General features: G+C 43.1%; 1 protein-coding gene across 3 annotated transcripts; it reads right to left on the reverse strand.

Moving 5' to 3' along the window:
- Positions 1-238: 238 nt before the first annotated feature.
- On the reverse strand, positions 239-15,636 carry efcab12 (EF-hand calcium binding domain 12). 3 transcript variants are annotated; one of them, XM_031822546.1, is made up of 8 exons: positions 15,538-15,636; positions 6,699-6,905; positions 6,355-6,607; positions 6,027-6,190; positions 5,234-5,447; positions 1,447-1,654; positions 1,144-1,272; positions 239-642 (listed from the first exon to the last, which is right to left on the reverse strand). In XM_031822546.1, exons 1-8 carry the CDS (start codon positions 15,622-15,624, stop codon positions 417-419), a joined length of 1,488 nt encoding a protein of 495 aa, XP_031678406.1. In that variant the 5' UTR covers positions 15,625-15,636; the 3' UTR covers positions 239-416. The 3 variants fall into 3 exon arrangements, with proteins under 3 accessions (XP_031678406.1, XP_020356833.1, XP_020356668.1); XM_020501244.2 differs by lacking the exon at positions 15,538-15,636 and adding an exon at positions 9,846-10,705 and having other exon boundaries at positions 6,813-6,905; XM_020501079.2 differs by lacking the exon at positions 15,538-15,636 and adding an exon at positions 9,846-10,703.
- Positions 15,637-16,431: the final 795 nt, after the last annotated feature.

Below are 16,431 nucleotides of genomic sequence, written 5' to 3' on the forward strand. Positions count from 1 at the left end.
ATATGCTCTTGACTGAGGTCCATATCAAGATCTTGATACGTTAAATAAGGACAATTTCTGATGCTTATGAGTTGACGACATGCTCAATAATTTGACAAACAATAAATCCATATCATTCTTTCAGACTCTAGCTATAATTTGCACGACAATGTGACTGTATGCCATAAAGCAGTATGACAGTCTTGAGAGATCGTCATTAAAAACTACTCACCTAAAAGGATACTGCTCTGACTGGACATTCACTTTATATTATAGTCTTTATTAGCTTCAAAGACAAAATAATCTCAATTAAAAATAGCCTCGTGAAATGAAGAGGAGACCCTTGGATAAGACTGTAACCATAATCTAACAGCAAAAAGTATTTGAACTCCCACGTGAAAGTACAATATTGTATCTGGAGCATGGAGTAAAGTGCTCTACAGGGTGTAGGCCTTGTGTCCATCTATGTCTCCAGAGGTGAAGTAGCCCTTGTCGTTGACAGGCCAGCTGCCGGGGCTTGGGGCGGGAGAGCGGATGATGTGCTCAAAGAGGACCCCCTCGGGAGACAGGCCCACTCTGGGCAGGTAGAGTCTCACATGGTTGTCCTGACCAGTCCAGAACGCGTTAGGGTCGGCTCTACGGCTGGACGGCTCCCTCATGTTGCTGCTCCAAACAAACAGAACATACACACTATATAATGCATAATGCGACTTGATAATGTGACTTGCAGGCCTGATGTGGCCTGTAAACCAGGAGATTCCTAACACCACTAAGCCCTCAAAAAATGCCTTATGATATATGGAATATATTGTCAAAAATAATTTACTTTTAAAGGCTAATAAGGCTGGTGGAACCGTTCATAGAGAGTTCAAGGAAGAACCTTTAGATGATAAAATGATTCTCAGTAAAACCCTTCATAGACGATTCTAGGAAGAACCTTTAGATGATAAAATGGTTTTTGGTAGAACCATATACAGGGGGTTCTTTGAAGAACCCTACATAGAGGGTTCTAGATAGAACCCTCTGCAAAGGGTTCTACCCAGCACAAAAAAAGGGTTACCCTGTGGGGACAAACCGAAGAACGCTGTATGGTTCTACTTAGCACCTTTTTTTCTAAGAGTGTGGCTGCTTGCTATAATAACACTTATGTCACTTCCTCCTCACCTGGTCATGTGGGTGTACTCCTCCCTGGTCAGCCAGCACTCTGTCTTGTGTCTGACCTCAGCTCGACCTGTGGACAGGGTCATCATCTTGGGTCCCCGACGTACAGACCTATGGGAGGGGTACAAAGGCCTGGGAGAGAAGGCAGAAAACACCACAGGGAATGTCAGAGCTGTAGACTTCTCCCTCACTGTCAGAACTGCATGTGGTATAAAACAAACTTAAATCACTATTCTCTGCTTGATTTGACTATCACTGTGTGGTCAATTTGATCATCTATCTGCGGTTGATGACATAAATACTCACGTATCCTTGCAGACTTTGTGTAGAGTGGCCTCTTCCTCCAGGCCATGCTCCTCTTCCTCCTTCTCCTCGCCCCCCCGCGGGGTACTGCTGCTGTAACCGATCCAGGTCCTCAGACGGCCCCCACACCCCGGCATGGGATTGGTTCCTGCCTGCCTCAGCAAGACACTCTCTGGACCCTTTAGGACATGGTCCCCTGGATGCAGCAGAACTGAGGAGGAGCAGGACACACACACCTATAGTCAAGGTGCTTTAAAGTGCTATTAATCAGTAATGAAGGGTACTTGTCACATAAGGTCATGTGATTAGAATAGAAAAGGTGTCAACATCATCTGAAATTGTTTTTGTATGTAAAGTCAAAGGGATATATGTTTGTGCTTTACCTAATGCCTGCCTCAAGGTATTTGGGGTGCTGTGGGTGCTGCAGCACCCCCTGATAAATATAAATAATTTTGCCAAAATTAGGCAATAAAAAAATTAATTTCCCCCAAAATTATATTACTCCTGCCTGAACAGACATAAATTAAGTAATTCAAATTACTACACCACAGAGCATCATTTATCTACAGAGGATCAATAGCTTCTAAAAAAAATAGCTGTGGATTAAGTTTTATCACAAACACAGTCGGGAAGGCTGCAATTAGGGCAGCATGCGCGGCAAATATAGAACAGCTTGTTGCATTGTGGCCATAGATACAGGATAATCCATAGAAGGATTTTGGAACCTCTAATCCTGGCACTTTGACTGTTAAACTCATGGCTACACTTGGACCATTCTTGATGGACCATTCTTGACACCAGAGGAGGCTGGTGTGAGGAGCTATAGGAGGATGGGCTCAATGTAATGGCTGGAATGGAATCAATGGAACTTTATCAAACAAATCAAACATATGGAAACCACGTTTGACTCTGGTCCATTCATTCCATTCAGCCATTACAATGAGCCTGGCACCAACTACCATACCCGGTTCAAAGGCACTTAAATCTTTTGTCTGGGATATTGGCCAAATGAGCCACATTTACATTCCTTAAAAACAGCCTATAACAAATTACAAAAACACTATTCCTTGTGTTTCCATGTGTAGCATATGCAAAACTTTATAGCCTATTGTTATATTGTTTTTACTTTCCGAAAACAAATAATTGTCCACCTCACGGTTCAGCTGTCAGAGATTTGAGCAATAAATGCATCAGGGCATTGCATGCATAGGCCTGTATAGCTAATTTCCCCCCCAACATCGGACACCCCCTAACTTCGGACACTCTAGCGGTTGGATGACTAAATCACCTCGAGCTCAACATTTAAATGGACTGCTATGCTTAGGTGTCTACTGTATGATATTCATATTTACAAAATGAATATAAAGGAAGAGAACCCAGCTTAGGCCTAGCCCCAGAGAGAGATATGCCAGCTGCATGCTACGACACCAACATGCATTTCTTTATCCTTGTCAGATGGGCTACTGTGTCTGCTATACAGATATAGGCGTACAGAAGGAGATTCATTCGTACATTTTCAATCAATCTTTTTTTATAAAGACAAGCATTATATTGTTAGATTGTAGGAGTAACTCTGGTAGGCCTAAACATTATTTGTCACCTCAAGTTCAACTGTCGGAGTCAGTTGGAAAGCGGGTGTGCTCTACCTTCATATCATAGGCTGCAGTATACGCTAATAGCCCCACCACACAGTCACAAAAGTTCCTCAAATTTATTAGGGTAATATCAAAAGTCAGTCAAGCCATTGTTTATCGGTAAAATACGAGAAGGATATGAAATCGCGGCAAACACAACATTACAGTTGGAACTTAATTTGCCCAAAGAAAATGGGTCAACAGAATGAAGCAAAACACTTGGAACTGTTTTAACCTTCACATAAGTTTTGAACAGGCTATATTGCAGCAATTACCAAGAAAGGCTAGTGCCTAACTTACCCAACAAATGACAGCAATAGACTATTTATATGTATTTAACAAAAGGCCTACTTATACAGTACCTATCTTATAATAAATACTGAGCACATAATTAAAATACACTTAGGTTGGAGTCATTAAAACTCATTTTTCAACCACTCCACAAATTTCTTGTGAATTACAAACTATAGTTTTGGCAAGTCGTTTAGGACATCTAGGACATCTTGTGCATGACACAAGTCATTTTTCCAACAATTGTTTACAGACAGATTATTTAATTTAGAATTCACTGTATCACAATTCCAGTGGGTCAGAAGTTTACATACACTAAGTTGACTGTACCTTTAAACAGCTTGGAAAATTCCAGAAAATTATGTCATGACTTAAGAAGCTTCTGATAGGCTAATTGGCATTATTTGAGTCAATTGGAGGTGTACCTGTGGATGTATTTCAAGGCCTACCTTCAAACTGCGTGCCTCTTTGCTTGACATCATGGGAAAATCAAAAGAAACCTCCACAAGTTTGGTTCATCCTTGGGAGCAATTTCCAAATGCCTGAAGATACCCCCTTAATCTGTACAAACAATAGTAAGCAAGTATAAACACCATGGGACCACACAGCCATCATACCGCTCAGGATGGTGATGTGTTCTGTCTCCTAGAGATGAACGCACTTTGGTGCGAAAAGTGCAAATCAATCCCAGAACAACAGCAAAGGACCTTGTGAAGATGCTGGAGGAAACTGGTACAAAGTTATATCCACAGTAAAACGAGTCCTATAGCGACATAACCTGAAAGGCCGCTCAGCAAGGAAGAAGCCACTGCTCCAAAAACGGCATAAAAAAAAACAGACTACGGTTTGCGACTGCACACGGGGAAAGATATTACTTTTTGGAGAAATGTCCTCTGGTCTGATGAAACAAACTGTTTAGCCATAATGACCACTGTTATGTTTGTAGGAAAAAGGGGGAGGCTTGCAAGCCGAAGAACACCATCCCAACCGTGCAGTACGGGGGTGGCAGCATCATGTTGTGGGGGAGGGACTGGTGCACTTCACAAAATAGATGGCATCATGAGGTAGGAAAATTGTGTGGATATATTGAAGCAACATCTCAAGACATCAGTCAGGAAGTTAAAGCTTGGTCGCAAATAGGTCTTCCAAATGGACAATGACGCAAAGGACAACAAAGTCAAGATATTGGAGTGGCCATCACAAAGCCCTGACCTCAATCCTATAGAAAATTTGTGGGCAGAACTGAAAAAGCGTGTGCGAGCAAGGAGGCCTACAAACCTGACTCAGTTACACCAGCTCTGTTTCTGTGGGAAACTTGTGGAAGGCTTCCCGAAACGTTTGACCCAGGTTAAACAATTTAAAGGCAATGCTACCAAATACTAATTGAGAGTATGTAAACTTCTGACCCACTGGGAATGTGATGAAAGAAATAAAAGCGGAAATAAACAATTCTCTACTTTTATTCTGACATTTCACATTCTTAAAATAAAGTGGTGATCCTAATGGACCTAAGACATGGAATTTTTAATATAATTAAATGTCAGGAATTGTGAAAAACTGAGTTTAAATGTATTTGGCTAAGGTGTATGTAAACTTCCGACTTCAATAAAATAATAATGAAACAAAGTATTATTTTGGCCATTTTGTGCTAATGTCTATCATGTAAATGACGTAGAATTGCATGGTCCATTTGTTTCCCAGACCCTGCTAAAAAATGTTAACCCAAGTGTGTAAATCCTAAAAACGTATGCCACCATGCAATTATCAAGGTGTCCACCCCCATCCAGCACACCCAACTAAACCTCCTGTGCTAGTGTACTGTGTTTGTCATATTTGCTGTATGTGTGTTTTTCTATGGGTCTCACCTCTCTCCAGTGTGGCCTGGTTGACTGTGACCCCCTGTGTGTGACACTGGTCCAGTGAGTCCAGGTACTCCCCCAGACTCTGCCTCCTGAACTTGTCCAACGCTCGGGCCGTGTCTCCTCCCAGAGAGGAGGGGTGGGAGTGGGCGTCCTGGGTGGTGTTCCCTGTACACACTGTCCTCATGATGGCCAGCACCTCCTCATCCTGCATGTCCTCCTACAGACCAGGTTAGAGTCAGAGAGTGAGAAACATAGCCAATGGCCATAATGCTCTGTTTACCTTTATTTATTTAATTTAACTAGGCAAGTCGGTTAAGAACATTTTTTTTTTTTCAACGACAGCCTAGGAACGACAGCCTAGGAACGACAGCCTAGGAACGACAGCCTAGGAACGACAGCCTAGGAACGACAGCCTAGGAACGACAGCCTAGGAACGACAGCCTAGGAACGACAGCCTAGGAACGACAGCCTAGGAACGACAGCCTAGGAACGACAGCCTAGGAACGACAGCCTAGGAACGACAGCCTAGGAACGACAGCCTAGGAACGACAGCCTAGGAACGACAGCCTAGGAACGACAGCCTAGGAACGACAGCCTAGGAACTGCCTTGTTCAGAGGCAGAACGACAGATTTGTACCTTGTCAGCTCGGGGATTTGAACTTGCAACCTTTCGGTTACTACTCCAACGATCTAACCACTAGGCTACGCTGCCGCCCCGGCCCAACTGTAGTGACAGTTGTCTCTGGACAGGAGGTGTCCTGCCTGTAGGATTTGATTGTGTTGGTCCTGCCCTCACCTTGTTCCTGTTGCGGCGGTGCTGCTGGATAAGGGCCTGCTCCTGCTGCTCCTCTAGAGACAGGGGAGTCTGCAGGCACAGCTCAGGACTGGGGAGGGGCAGGAGCTGGGCACCATGCCTCCCCGACCCACGCTTAAGACCACGGCTCCACACTGGCCTCCGTGCTGAGAGGAGAAGAGGGGATAGGAGGGAGGAGAGGAGACAAGGCAATGGGAGGTCTTTCTAGCACTGCATTTGTATCCATTTAATCACATCATACAACTTAACAATGCTACACAATGCTGATTGGGTGATGAGCTGAGAGGATCATGTCTCCATCTTTACTAACCTGGGATGCTTGGAGACCGCTGCTCCCTGCACCTCACTCTCTCTATTTCCCTGTTGCATCCTTTCTCCAGCTCTAGCTCTCCTCTCTCTGTCAGGCCCCTGCGGCCCCAGCTGGTACTCTCCTCCTTCTCCCTCTCTAGGCTCCAGGCCTTGATGCCCTCCGCCAAGTCCTTCACTGTCACTGTGTCCCCTTCCATGCAGCTAAGAGTGGACACCAGGTCATCCAGATGCTCTGGCACCACAGGGAGGCCCTCCTGATGGAGATGCATCAATATCAATAAACACACATATAGGCCTACACTCACATGGATTGCCATGTCATTATATTATTTATAGGATCACTACCTTCTCAAACACAGCTCGGAGGTCATTCCGACTTATGCGTCCCGTGCCATGTTTGTCAAGCCTCTTGGCCAGTTCAGAGGGTCGGAGCTTGTGAGTGCGGAGGTACCTCCTTACCTCCTTTACCTCGTGCAGTTGGGACCGCGCTGCGCGTGTGCGAGGCACATTAGCCCGCCGAGAAGGACGGGTCGGGCTGGCACGTGTTCTGGCCTGGAGAAGGGACAGAGAAAGGTGATTAAGACAAGTAACATAATGGGGTCTATGAGCCATGTAGGCATCACTCATTGATGATTCCCCAGTGAACATATAGTTCGGTACAGTAGAATACAGCAGTAGATTACAGTGATGTACAGTAGAGGACAGCAGAGCACAGTAAAGTACAGTGTAAAGAACTATATTGTACTGAACTGTATTCTACTCTACCATAGTGAACTAAACTCTGATTGCTCTACTGTAGTGTGCTGTATGGTGCTGTACAAACTTGTAAATAAAATCACATTTTATTTGTCACATACGCCAAATACAACCTTAACGTGAAATGCTTACTTACAAGCCCTTAACCAACAATGCAGCTCAATAAATAGTGAATAAATTATTTACTAAAGTTAAAAAATAAAATAAAAAGTAACACAATAAAATAACAATATATACAAGGGGTACCATTACCGAGTCAATGTGCGGGGGTACAGGTTAGTCATGGTAATTTGTACATGTACTGTAGGTAGGGGTAAAGTGACTATGCATAGATAATAAACAGCGAGCGAGTAGCAGTGTAAAAACAAAGGAGGACAAAGGAGGGGGGTGGTTGTCAATGTAGATTGTCCGAGTAGGCACTTGATTAATTGTTTAGCAGTCTTATGGCTTGGCAGTAGAAGATGTTAAGGAGCCTTTTGGACCTAGACTTGACCGTGCGGTAGCAGAGAGAACAGTCTATGACTTGGGTGACTGGAGTCTATGACAATTTTTTGGGCCTTCCTCTGACATCGCCTAATATATACAGTAGGTCCTGGATGGAAGGAAGCTTGGCCCCAGTGGTGCGCCTTACGGTCAGATGCCCAGCAGTTGCCATACCAGGCGGTGATTGAACCGGTCAGGATGCTCTCGATGGTGCAGCTGTACAACTCTTTGAGGATCTGGGGACCCATGCCAAATCTTTTCTCCTGGGGGGAAAAAGGTGTTGTCGTGCCCTCTTCACGACTGTCTTGGTGTGTTTGAACCATGATAGTTTGTTAGTGATGTGGACACCAAGGGACTAGAAACTCTCAACCCGCTCCACTACAGCCCCGTCGATGTTAATGGTGGCCTGTTCGGCCCTCCTTTTCCTGTAGTCCAGATCAGCTCCTTTGTCTTGCTCACGTTGAAGGAGAGGTTGTTGTTCTGGCATCACACTGCCAGGTCTCTGACCTACTCCCTATATGCTGTCTCATTGTTGTCGGTGATCCGGCCTACCGCTGTTGTGTCATCAGCAAACTTAATGATGGTGTTGGAGTCGTGCTTGGCCATGTAGTCGTGGGTGAACAGGGAGCACAGGAGGGGACTAAGCATGCACCGCTGAGGGGCCCCAGTGTTGAGGATCAGCATGGCAAATGTGTTGTTGCCTACCCTTACCACCTGGGGTGGCCGTCAGGAAGTCCAGGATCCAGTTGCAGAGGGAGGTGTTAGGTCCCAGGATCCTTAGCTTAGTGATGAGCTTTGTGGGCACTATGATGATGAACGCTGAGCTGTAGTCAATGAACAGCATTCTCACATAGGTGTTGCTTTTGTCCATGTGGGGAAAAGTCCATGTGGAGTGCAATTGAGATTGCGTCATCTGTGGATCTGTTGGGCCGGTATGTGAATTGGAGTGGGTCTAGGGTTTCCGGGATGATGGTGTTGATGTGAGTCATGACCAGCCTTTCAAAGCACTTCATGGCTACCGACGTGAGTGCTACGGGGCAGTAGTTATTTAGCCAGGTTACCTTCGCTTTCTTGGGCACAGGGACCATGCTGGTCTGCTTGAAACACGTAGGTATTACAGACTCGGTCAGGGAGAGGTTGAACACAAAGGCTTCTGTCCTGCTGATGCACGGAAAACCCAGCCAGCTCTATATTATCCATATAGTCGTTCAGCCACGACTCGGCGAAACATAAAATACTACAGTTTTTAATGTCCCGTTGGTAGGATAATCTCGAACGGACATCATCAAGTTTATTTTCCAGTGATTGCACGTTGGCCAATAGAACAGATGGTAGAGGCGGGTTACCCACTCGCCAATGAATTCTCACAAGGCACCCCAATCTCCACCCCCTGTATTTCCATCTTTTCTTCACGCGAATGACAGGAATTTGGGCCTGGTCTCGGGGAACCAAAACATCTTCTGCATCAAACTCATAAAAAAACAAAACACTGTCTAGTTCGAGGTGAGTAATCGTTGTTCTGATATCCAGAAGCTATTTCCGGTCATAAGAGACGGTAGCAGCCACATTATATATATATATATATAAAATAATTTATAAATATTGCGAAAAAACTAACAAATAGCACAGTTGGTTAGGAGCAGTTAAAACGGAAGCCACCCCCTCCGGCGCCATTATACATCATTAAACTTAACTCCATTAACACGTAGATGTCTATGATTGGTTCAGATTTGGTCCGGTCAGAAAAAAATAAATGTGGTCTTGTCTGGGTGCCGATGTCATTATAATAATACCCTGCATGCTTTGCAAGTCTTTATTTTTTACATTAAGGTCTTTTAGCAGATGCTCTTAGAGTACTTACCGCCAGTGCATTCAATTAAGGCAGATAAACAACCACATATCACAGTCGTAGCAAGACTGTAAAATAGTTATTGTTATTGTAGTTTGTTGTTCTTTTGTTGGTCTGAAAACTTGCCACTTCTAATGCTTTTTGAAAAACAGATAATAGGAGGAATAATAAATATTCCATAATGCAATCTTCAGTTGGCTCCAATTAGAATAAAACATTATGTGATAATGCTTTCTATATATAAGTGAACGAAAGTATAGTTGAAATTTGGCCATAGAAACAAACAAAAAAACATTTTAAAGGTCTATTCGACTTTAATTTAGAACCGAAAATGAACCTGATTTCAACGCATGGAAATGTCTAGAATACATTTTTTTCAACATAATTTTGCTCGCTGGGGTTACCTTAAGAGCCTCAGGGGGTGTCAAAGTAAAACCCAGGACAGGTGAGGGAGTTCTCCGCTTCTTTTTCTCTCTTTCCACAACCAACATCTCCAGCTCGGTCACCGTCGGCTTGCTGTTAACCCACTTCGACAAGTCTCCGAGACTATCGAACTGTCGACGAAATGACCTCCTTTGGTTAACCCAGTCTTGGTGCTTCGCGTCATTAACTTCCAAAGGCATCACTGTCATTGGAGCACCACTGACTCTATCCCCTGTTCCCGACACCATGGCCGCCACTGACCCATATCGGCATTTTGTCAGCACTTGGCTTTCAGGCTTCGGCGTGCAAACCGGCCGTTTGGGCATCGGTGGCGCGATGAAAACCCTGTCCCGTGTTTTAGCGGGACCGAACACTCTGCTTGCCATTTTGTAGAAATATGTCTGCAATAAATCTCTCTTTTTAATTCGCGCCAGTTGTTCCTCTATCTCCAAATCATCAATTTTTGGGTGCTGCGATTATAGACCTAGTCAAATGAAACAGTTTTGGATTAATATTGTATCTAATGTACTCCTATTGTAAATTGATAGGTAGCGACACCAGTTCTGTTTTCAGCATTCGACCTGTCATGGCCGTCTACTCTTGGGGAGTAGCGCTGGTTCTTGATCCACTCGTGCGTGTTTACGCATGGTAACCATGGAACCTTTTGTTGCTTTTGCAGGGGCCACTCCATACTGTAGATGCGGTAAAGATTTCAACTGACCTCGACCAACAATCGAATTGCCATGGAAACGCGCGGTGGTCAAAGTAATGTGCTCCGAGATTTTTGGAGTCGACCCCGAATCTGACTCCTGTTGTTGGAGTCAAAAGGAGTCGACTCCTGTGGTTGGAATCGAAGACTCCGAAAACAAGCTGAAATTGATGCGCACACATTTACACACCACCTCATCATTGCGGAGTCCTACTAGACTACATGTGGGTTCAAGAGGACTGGCATGAGCATTATGCTGCCTATTTGGTCATCAACTAGAAGGTGATGTGTTGGAACTAGAATATTTCAGTGATATTTCTGCTGTATGCAGCCTTGACGATCACATGGGATGATGCGGGGTGGCTGGCTGTTGATGTCCTAGGTCAGGGCTCTCCAACCTTGTTCCTGGAGAGCTACCTTCCTATACATTTTCACTCGAGTTGTAACTAGCTAATTAATGAATCAAGTGCGCTAGATTAAAATTGATGTGAACCCACAGGATGGTAGTTCTCCAATAACAGGGTTGGAATGCTCTGTCCTAGGCAATAGATCGCAAAGCAGGGCATCCCCGCTAAACCTCGTGAAAATGCAAAGTTCACTTTCTCATCCATAAATGCATCTCAAGTGCAAATATGGTTCAGCAGCTCAAATCAGCCGGATGGGGTGCATTGTTATTAGGAAGGTCAACCATGGATCGCTAGAATAATGATTATGATCACACTTGATCAATTTAAATATTATGAGAACATCTATACATTTGGCAGTCAAGCACGAGTTATCAGTATAGCCCATGACGTTGAAATATCTTCATGCCTACAATAAAACCCTCCAGGCTTCTGTCGTAAAAGTAAATTATATTTTAAAACGTTTAGGAATTACAAGGGGCAGTTTGGAAAAAAAAATGTCGTGTGTGAATTGTCCTCTGGAATAACGCACATGCTTGGATAATAATGACAAACCCAACATCTCTAGCAATACCGGTCCGAATAGGGCTATACCATGGTAAAGAATAGGTTTATCAGCATAGTGCCCCGCGGTTCAATAAATAAGCTATAGGCACAATATTTTTTATTGCACATTTAGGGCTAATTAAACTGATGCATTTGGCGATGTTTAATTTCAATTAACTGGCACAATGAAGAATATCTTAGCCATACACATTGATATCCTAATATATACTTTAATATACTTTTGGTGAATTAACAAGGCATTGCTCTTAAATTACAGATTTGACGAATATCCACTTTGTTAGATCAGATTTGTTCAATGTGTGCCAAAGATGGAGCTGAAGAACATGGCTGACGTTTTACATTCTCCCAACCAATTGTGCTATTTTTTTTTTCTTGCATTTTTAAAGTCAAACACAGATTGCCCATCTTGCCCACTTGACACATCAAATTATCCCAAGAAACATTCCTGAATAAAGCCCTGATCATCCACATACCTGATGATAACTGACAACTGCAAGCAGACTGGTGGCACCCAGAGCAGTGGGGTTATTTTTAGGGCCTGTAGTTTTTGCTTATATGTTAACCTAACTAGGAAAACTCTGGACCCTATAAGGTATGACAGTGATTAACCAGTTGTAAAAATGTTTGATATGCGCTATGATGGGACCAGTTTTCCTGTATCATGTCAAGCGAAAAAGCACTGAGTTTGAAGGTTGGCCTCGAAATACATCCACAGGTACACCTCCATTTGATGTCAATTTGATGTCAATTAGCCTATCAGAAGCTTCTAAAGCTTCTAAAGCCATGACATCATTTTCTGGAATTTTCCAAGCTGTTTAAAGGCACAGTCAATTTAGTGTATGTAAACTTCTGACTCACTGGAATTGTGATACAGTGAATTATTAGTGGAATAATCTGTCTGTAAACACTTTTTGGAAAAATGACTTGTGTCATGCACAAAGTAGATGTCCTAACTGACTTGCCAAAACTATAGTTTGTTAAAAATAAATTTGTGGAGTGGTTGAAAAATTAGTTTGAATCACTCCAACCTAAATGAATGTAAACGTCTGACTTCAACTGTATATGCTCCCTACTTTTGTTTTGCCATTTAGCTGAACGATCAATGTTCTACTTGTCACTGTACCCACCTTTTCCCAACTTTCGACCAAGGCTCAGACTTTCCAGAAAGCAGGTAAGGCCAGCAATACAGGCAGCTTGATGAAATGCTCCCTGTTAACCAGCTATACATTTGATACCAGTTGGTATTGAACACCCTGAACTTTTCATCCTTCTTCATGAAACTGATCTCAGGCAGAGGTTGACTCTCGCTTTTAATTCATACCTTTTCCGTGTACCCCAGAGAATGAAAAGGGTTCTTCAACAAAAAGTCCACAACATTTTCGGCAGCGTTGGCTATTCTACCATCCTGGCGGAGAAAACTGCACACTCCGCCTGGTAGCTAGCTAGCAAGGCACATTTAAATCAATTGCACTAACGGGACTCAAAAATAATGTTCTAAAACCAAGAAAACAATTCATAATATACCTCCTCCGTCTCCTAGAATTTGAAAAAAATAATTTGAATAATGCTCAACTATCACTTTTCACTCTTAATCTCTATCCAACAATGTCACCAAGTTTCTCAACATATACAACCCCTATAATACTCTGTGGCAAAATCCCAATACAACTCACTAGGTTCATTCTCTGATCCTAATTAAATGATTGGATGGACATGTCAGTTCTTACTGCAAAAGGGTTGATTGGTTGGAGGACATCCCCCAGGAAGTAGTCATATTTACCATGTACTGTATGTCTATGGAAGGGGCTGAGGCCTACAAGCCTCTATGGTTTTGTATTGATGTCAATGTAGCCAGAGTGGGACGGAAGCTCCTCCAGCTACACCATGGTGCTACCCCAGACAGTGCAGTTGAAGTTACTGTAGACCTTCATTGCAAAACAGTGTATTTTAATCAATTATTTGGTGACATATGAATATATTTAATATAGTTTTATCTAAAAATGATAAAAACAGTGAAAAATTAAAAAAGTTATTTTCATAAAATTTTCCTCTGAGGAGCCTCCACTGGAACAAAACTATCTCTATCCTCTACCTTATTATGTGTGTTCAGGTATGTTGGCCGCACCCACTAATTGGCCACACCTGATCATAAAGAGAACTTGTTTCCTTTAAAATGGGGTCTGTTTGAACAGACTACAACAAACAGCTTTGTATGAGTAAAAAAAAAAAACATGGCATGCTAGCTCCATTGTGGTGGTGCAGTGGACTAAGTCCATGGATAGATAACAGAAGATCATATGTTCAAATCTCATTGACATTGTCCCACAATAAATACGTTAATTTCTATGTGTCCTATCTGTGTTTGAAGTTCAAAATAGTTAAGCCAAATTAAGTTGGAAGTGTAATTAACAGTCTTATTGGAACATGTCCTCAGAATGTTATTTATTTACCTTCAAGGAAAACTTTCAGGGAACCATAGTAAAACGTTCTCAGAACCTCCCTGCAACCTAAAGAAAAACTATCTTCCCAGAAGAGGCAAAATTTTCACTTCCATTGTCAGAACTTAAAAAAAAAAACATTACGTTTTAACGGTCAGGAAAGGTATGGCTTCGTTCCCAAAACCAATGGGAAACCAAAAATGTATTTTTTTATTTCACCTTTATTTAACCAGGTAGGCCAGTTGAGAACAAGTTCTCATTTACAACTGCGACCTGGCCAAGATAAAGCAAAGCAGTGCGACACAAACAACACAGAGTTACACAAGGAATAAACAAGCGTACAGTCAATAGCGCAATAGAAAAAAAGATAGTCTATATACAGTGTGTGCAAATGGCGTGAGGAGGTAGGCAATAAATAGACCATAGTAGCGAAGTAATTGCAATTTAGCAGATTAACACTGGAGTGATAAATGAGCAGATGATGATGTGCAAGTAGAGATACTGGTGTGTAAAAGAGCTGAAAAGTAAATAAAAACAATATGGGGATGAGGTAGGTAGATTGGGTGGGCTATTTACAGATCGACAATGTACAGCTGCAGCGATCGGTCAGCTGCTCAGATAGCTGATGTTTAAAGTTAGTGAGGGAAATATAAGTCTCCAGCTTCAGTGATTTTTGCAATTTGTTCCAGTCACTGGCAGCAGAGAACTGGAAGGAAAAGCGGCCAAAAGAGGTGTTTGCTTTGGGGTGACCAGTGAAATATACCTGCTGGAGCGCATGCTACGGGTGGGTGTTGTTATCGTGACCAGTGAGCTGAGATAAGGCGGAGCTTTACCTAGCATAGACTTATAGATGACCTGGAGTCAGTGGGTCTGGCGACGAATATGTAGCGAGGGCCAGCCGACTAGAGCATACAGGTCTCAGTGGTGGGTGGTATAAGGGGCTTTGGTAACAAAACGGATGGTACTGTGATAGACTGCATCCAGTTTGCTGAGTAGAGTATTGAAAGCTATTTTGTAGATGACATCGCCGAAGTGGAGGATCAGTAGGATAAGTCAGTTTTACGAGGGTAAGTTTGGCGGCGTGAGTGAAGGAGGCTTTGTTGCTAAATAGAAAGCTGATTCTAGATTTGATTTTGGATTGGAGATATTTAATATGAGTTTGGAAGGAGAGTTTACAGTCTAGCCAGACACCGAGGTATGTTCCCACAACTTCCAAGGAACCAAATGTGCTAGCTGGGTTATTAATAGGTTCTGTGGCATGTAGCCTAGTGGTTAAAGCGTTGGACTAGTAACCGAAAGGTTGCAAGATCGAATCCCCAAACTGACAAGGTAAAAATCTGTCTTTCTGCCCCAGAACAAGGCCCACTGTTCCTAGGCCATCATTGAAAATAAGAATTTGTTCTTAACTGACTTGCCTAGTTAATTAAAGTTTAAAAAAAAGAAGAATATTACATGCACCCTTTTAACTTATCCTGTTGTAATATTTCTAAGAACAGTATCTAACAATCTCAAAGACAGCTTCCCTGTCTACGTTCCACCATCCCCCCTCTCTCACCGCTTTAGAGACATCCCAGTTGAGCATGAGACTGGCTCTCTTCGCTGCCTCCTCTGTCCCATCCAGTAGACCAAACCCTCCGTTCATCACCTCACTCCTGGAGAGAGACTTGAGACAGAAAACATAGTCTGACTGAGTGGAGGAGGGGACATGACTGGGACTCTAAACTATAGTTACGTGCTCACAGAACAAACACATTTCAAGGTTGTCCATGAGCAAGATTGGTTATCTGATGCACAATGTCTCATAATTATCTCATAGGCTTTTGTGTGCTATCCCTCTTTCTTCCATTTCTCTTTCCCATCCCCTGTTTGAAGGGTCAGACTCAGGTCTTACCAGCCGACCCCTCCACCATTGTGCAGGGACACTCACGTAGACCCCCATATCTATCAGGGGTCAAGACAGGCACTCTTTGACATACCTGAGTTCACCCAAAGTCAATGGTTTCTAGCCATCTACACTAACATAGTGGCTAATATAATGATGACAATGTCAAAATAATGTCTGTCCAAGTGATAAGTGTGCTGAAGTGTACCTGCACAGAAGGCAGAGCCGTTATACACGTTGGAGGTATCTTTGAAGGGACTGTGTTTCACTGACGTCATGGTGACCACAGGAGACTGGACAGAAAAAAGTCATCATCATTCCTACAGGTTTACCTACCCACTGGAGACTCCAACCGAAGCATATATCCTCATAATATAACTCGTACAAGCACCCATAATATAGAGATATTGGTAAGGCTGATTGGGCTCTTACCAAAACTCTCCCATCAGCAATAGCTTGATTGATGGCCAAGGCAATACACACACGGCCTTTCTGGTCTGAGTAGAGGATTCTGGCTCAGTCACGTTGGCACTGATCTCCTCCAGGACAGTGGTGGCGATGTCATCA

Source organism: Oncorhynchus kisutch, linkage group LG1, assembly GCF_002021735.2.
Source record: "Oncorhynchus kisutch isolate 150728-3 linkage group LG1, Okis_V2, whole genome shotgun sequence".
Classification (NCBI taxonomy): Eukaryota; Metazoa; Chordata; class Actinopteri; order Salmoniformes; family Salmonidae; genus Oncorhynchus; species Oncorhynchus kisutch.

Coding starts and splice junctions, on each gene's coding strand:
- efcab12 (XM_020501079.2), bottom strand. CDS start 10,250: ATGGCAAGCAGAGTGTTCGGTCCCGCTAAAACACGGGACAGGGTTTTC. Junction 6,906..9,845: donor CACCCCCTGAGGCTCTTAAG/GTAACCCCAGCG, acceptor TCCCTTCTCCAG/GCCAGAACACGTGCCAGCCC. Junction 6,608..6,698: donor TCCGAGCTGTGTTTGAGAAG/GTAGTGATCCTA, acceptor CATCTCCATCAG/GAGGGCCTCCCTGTGGTGCC.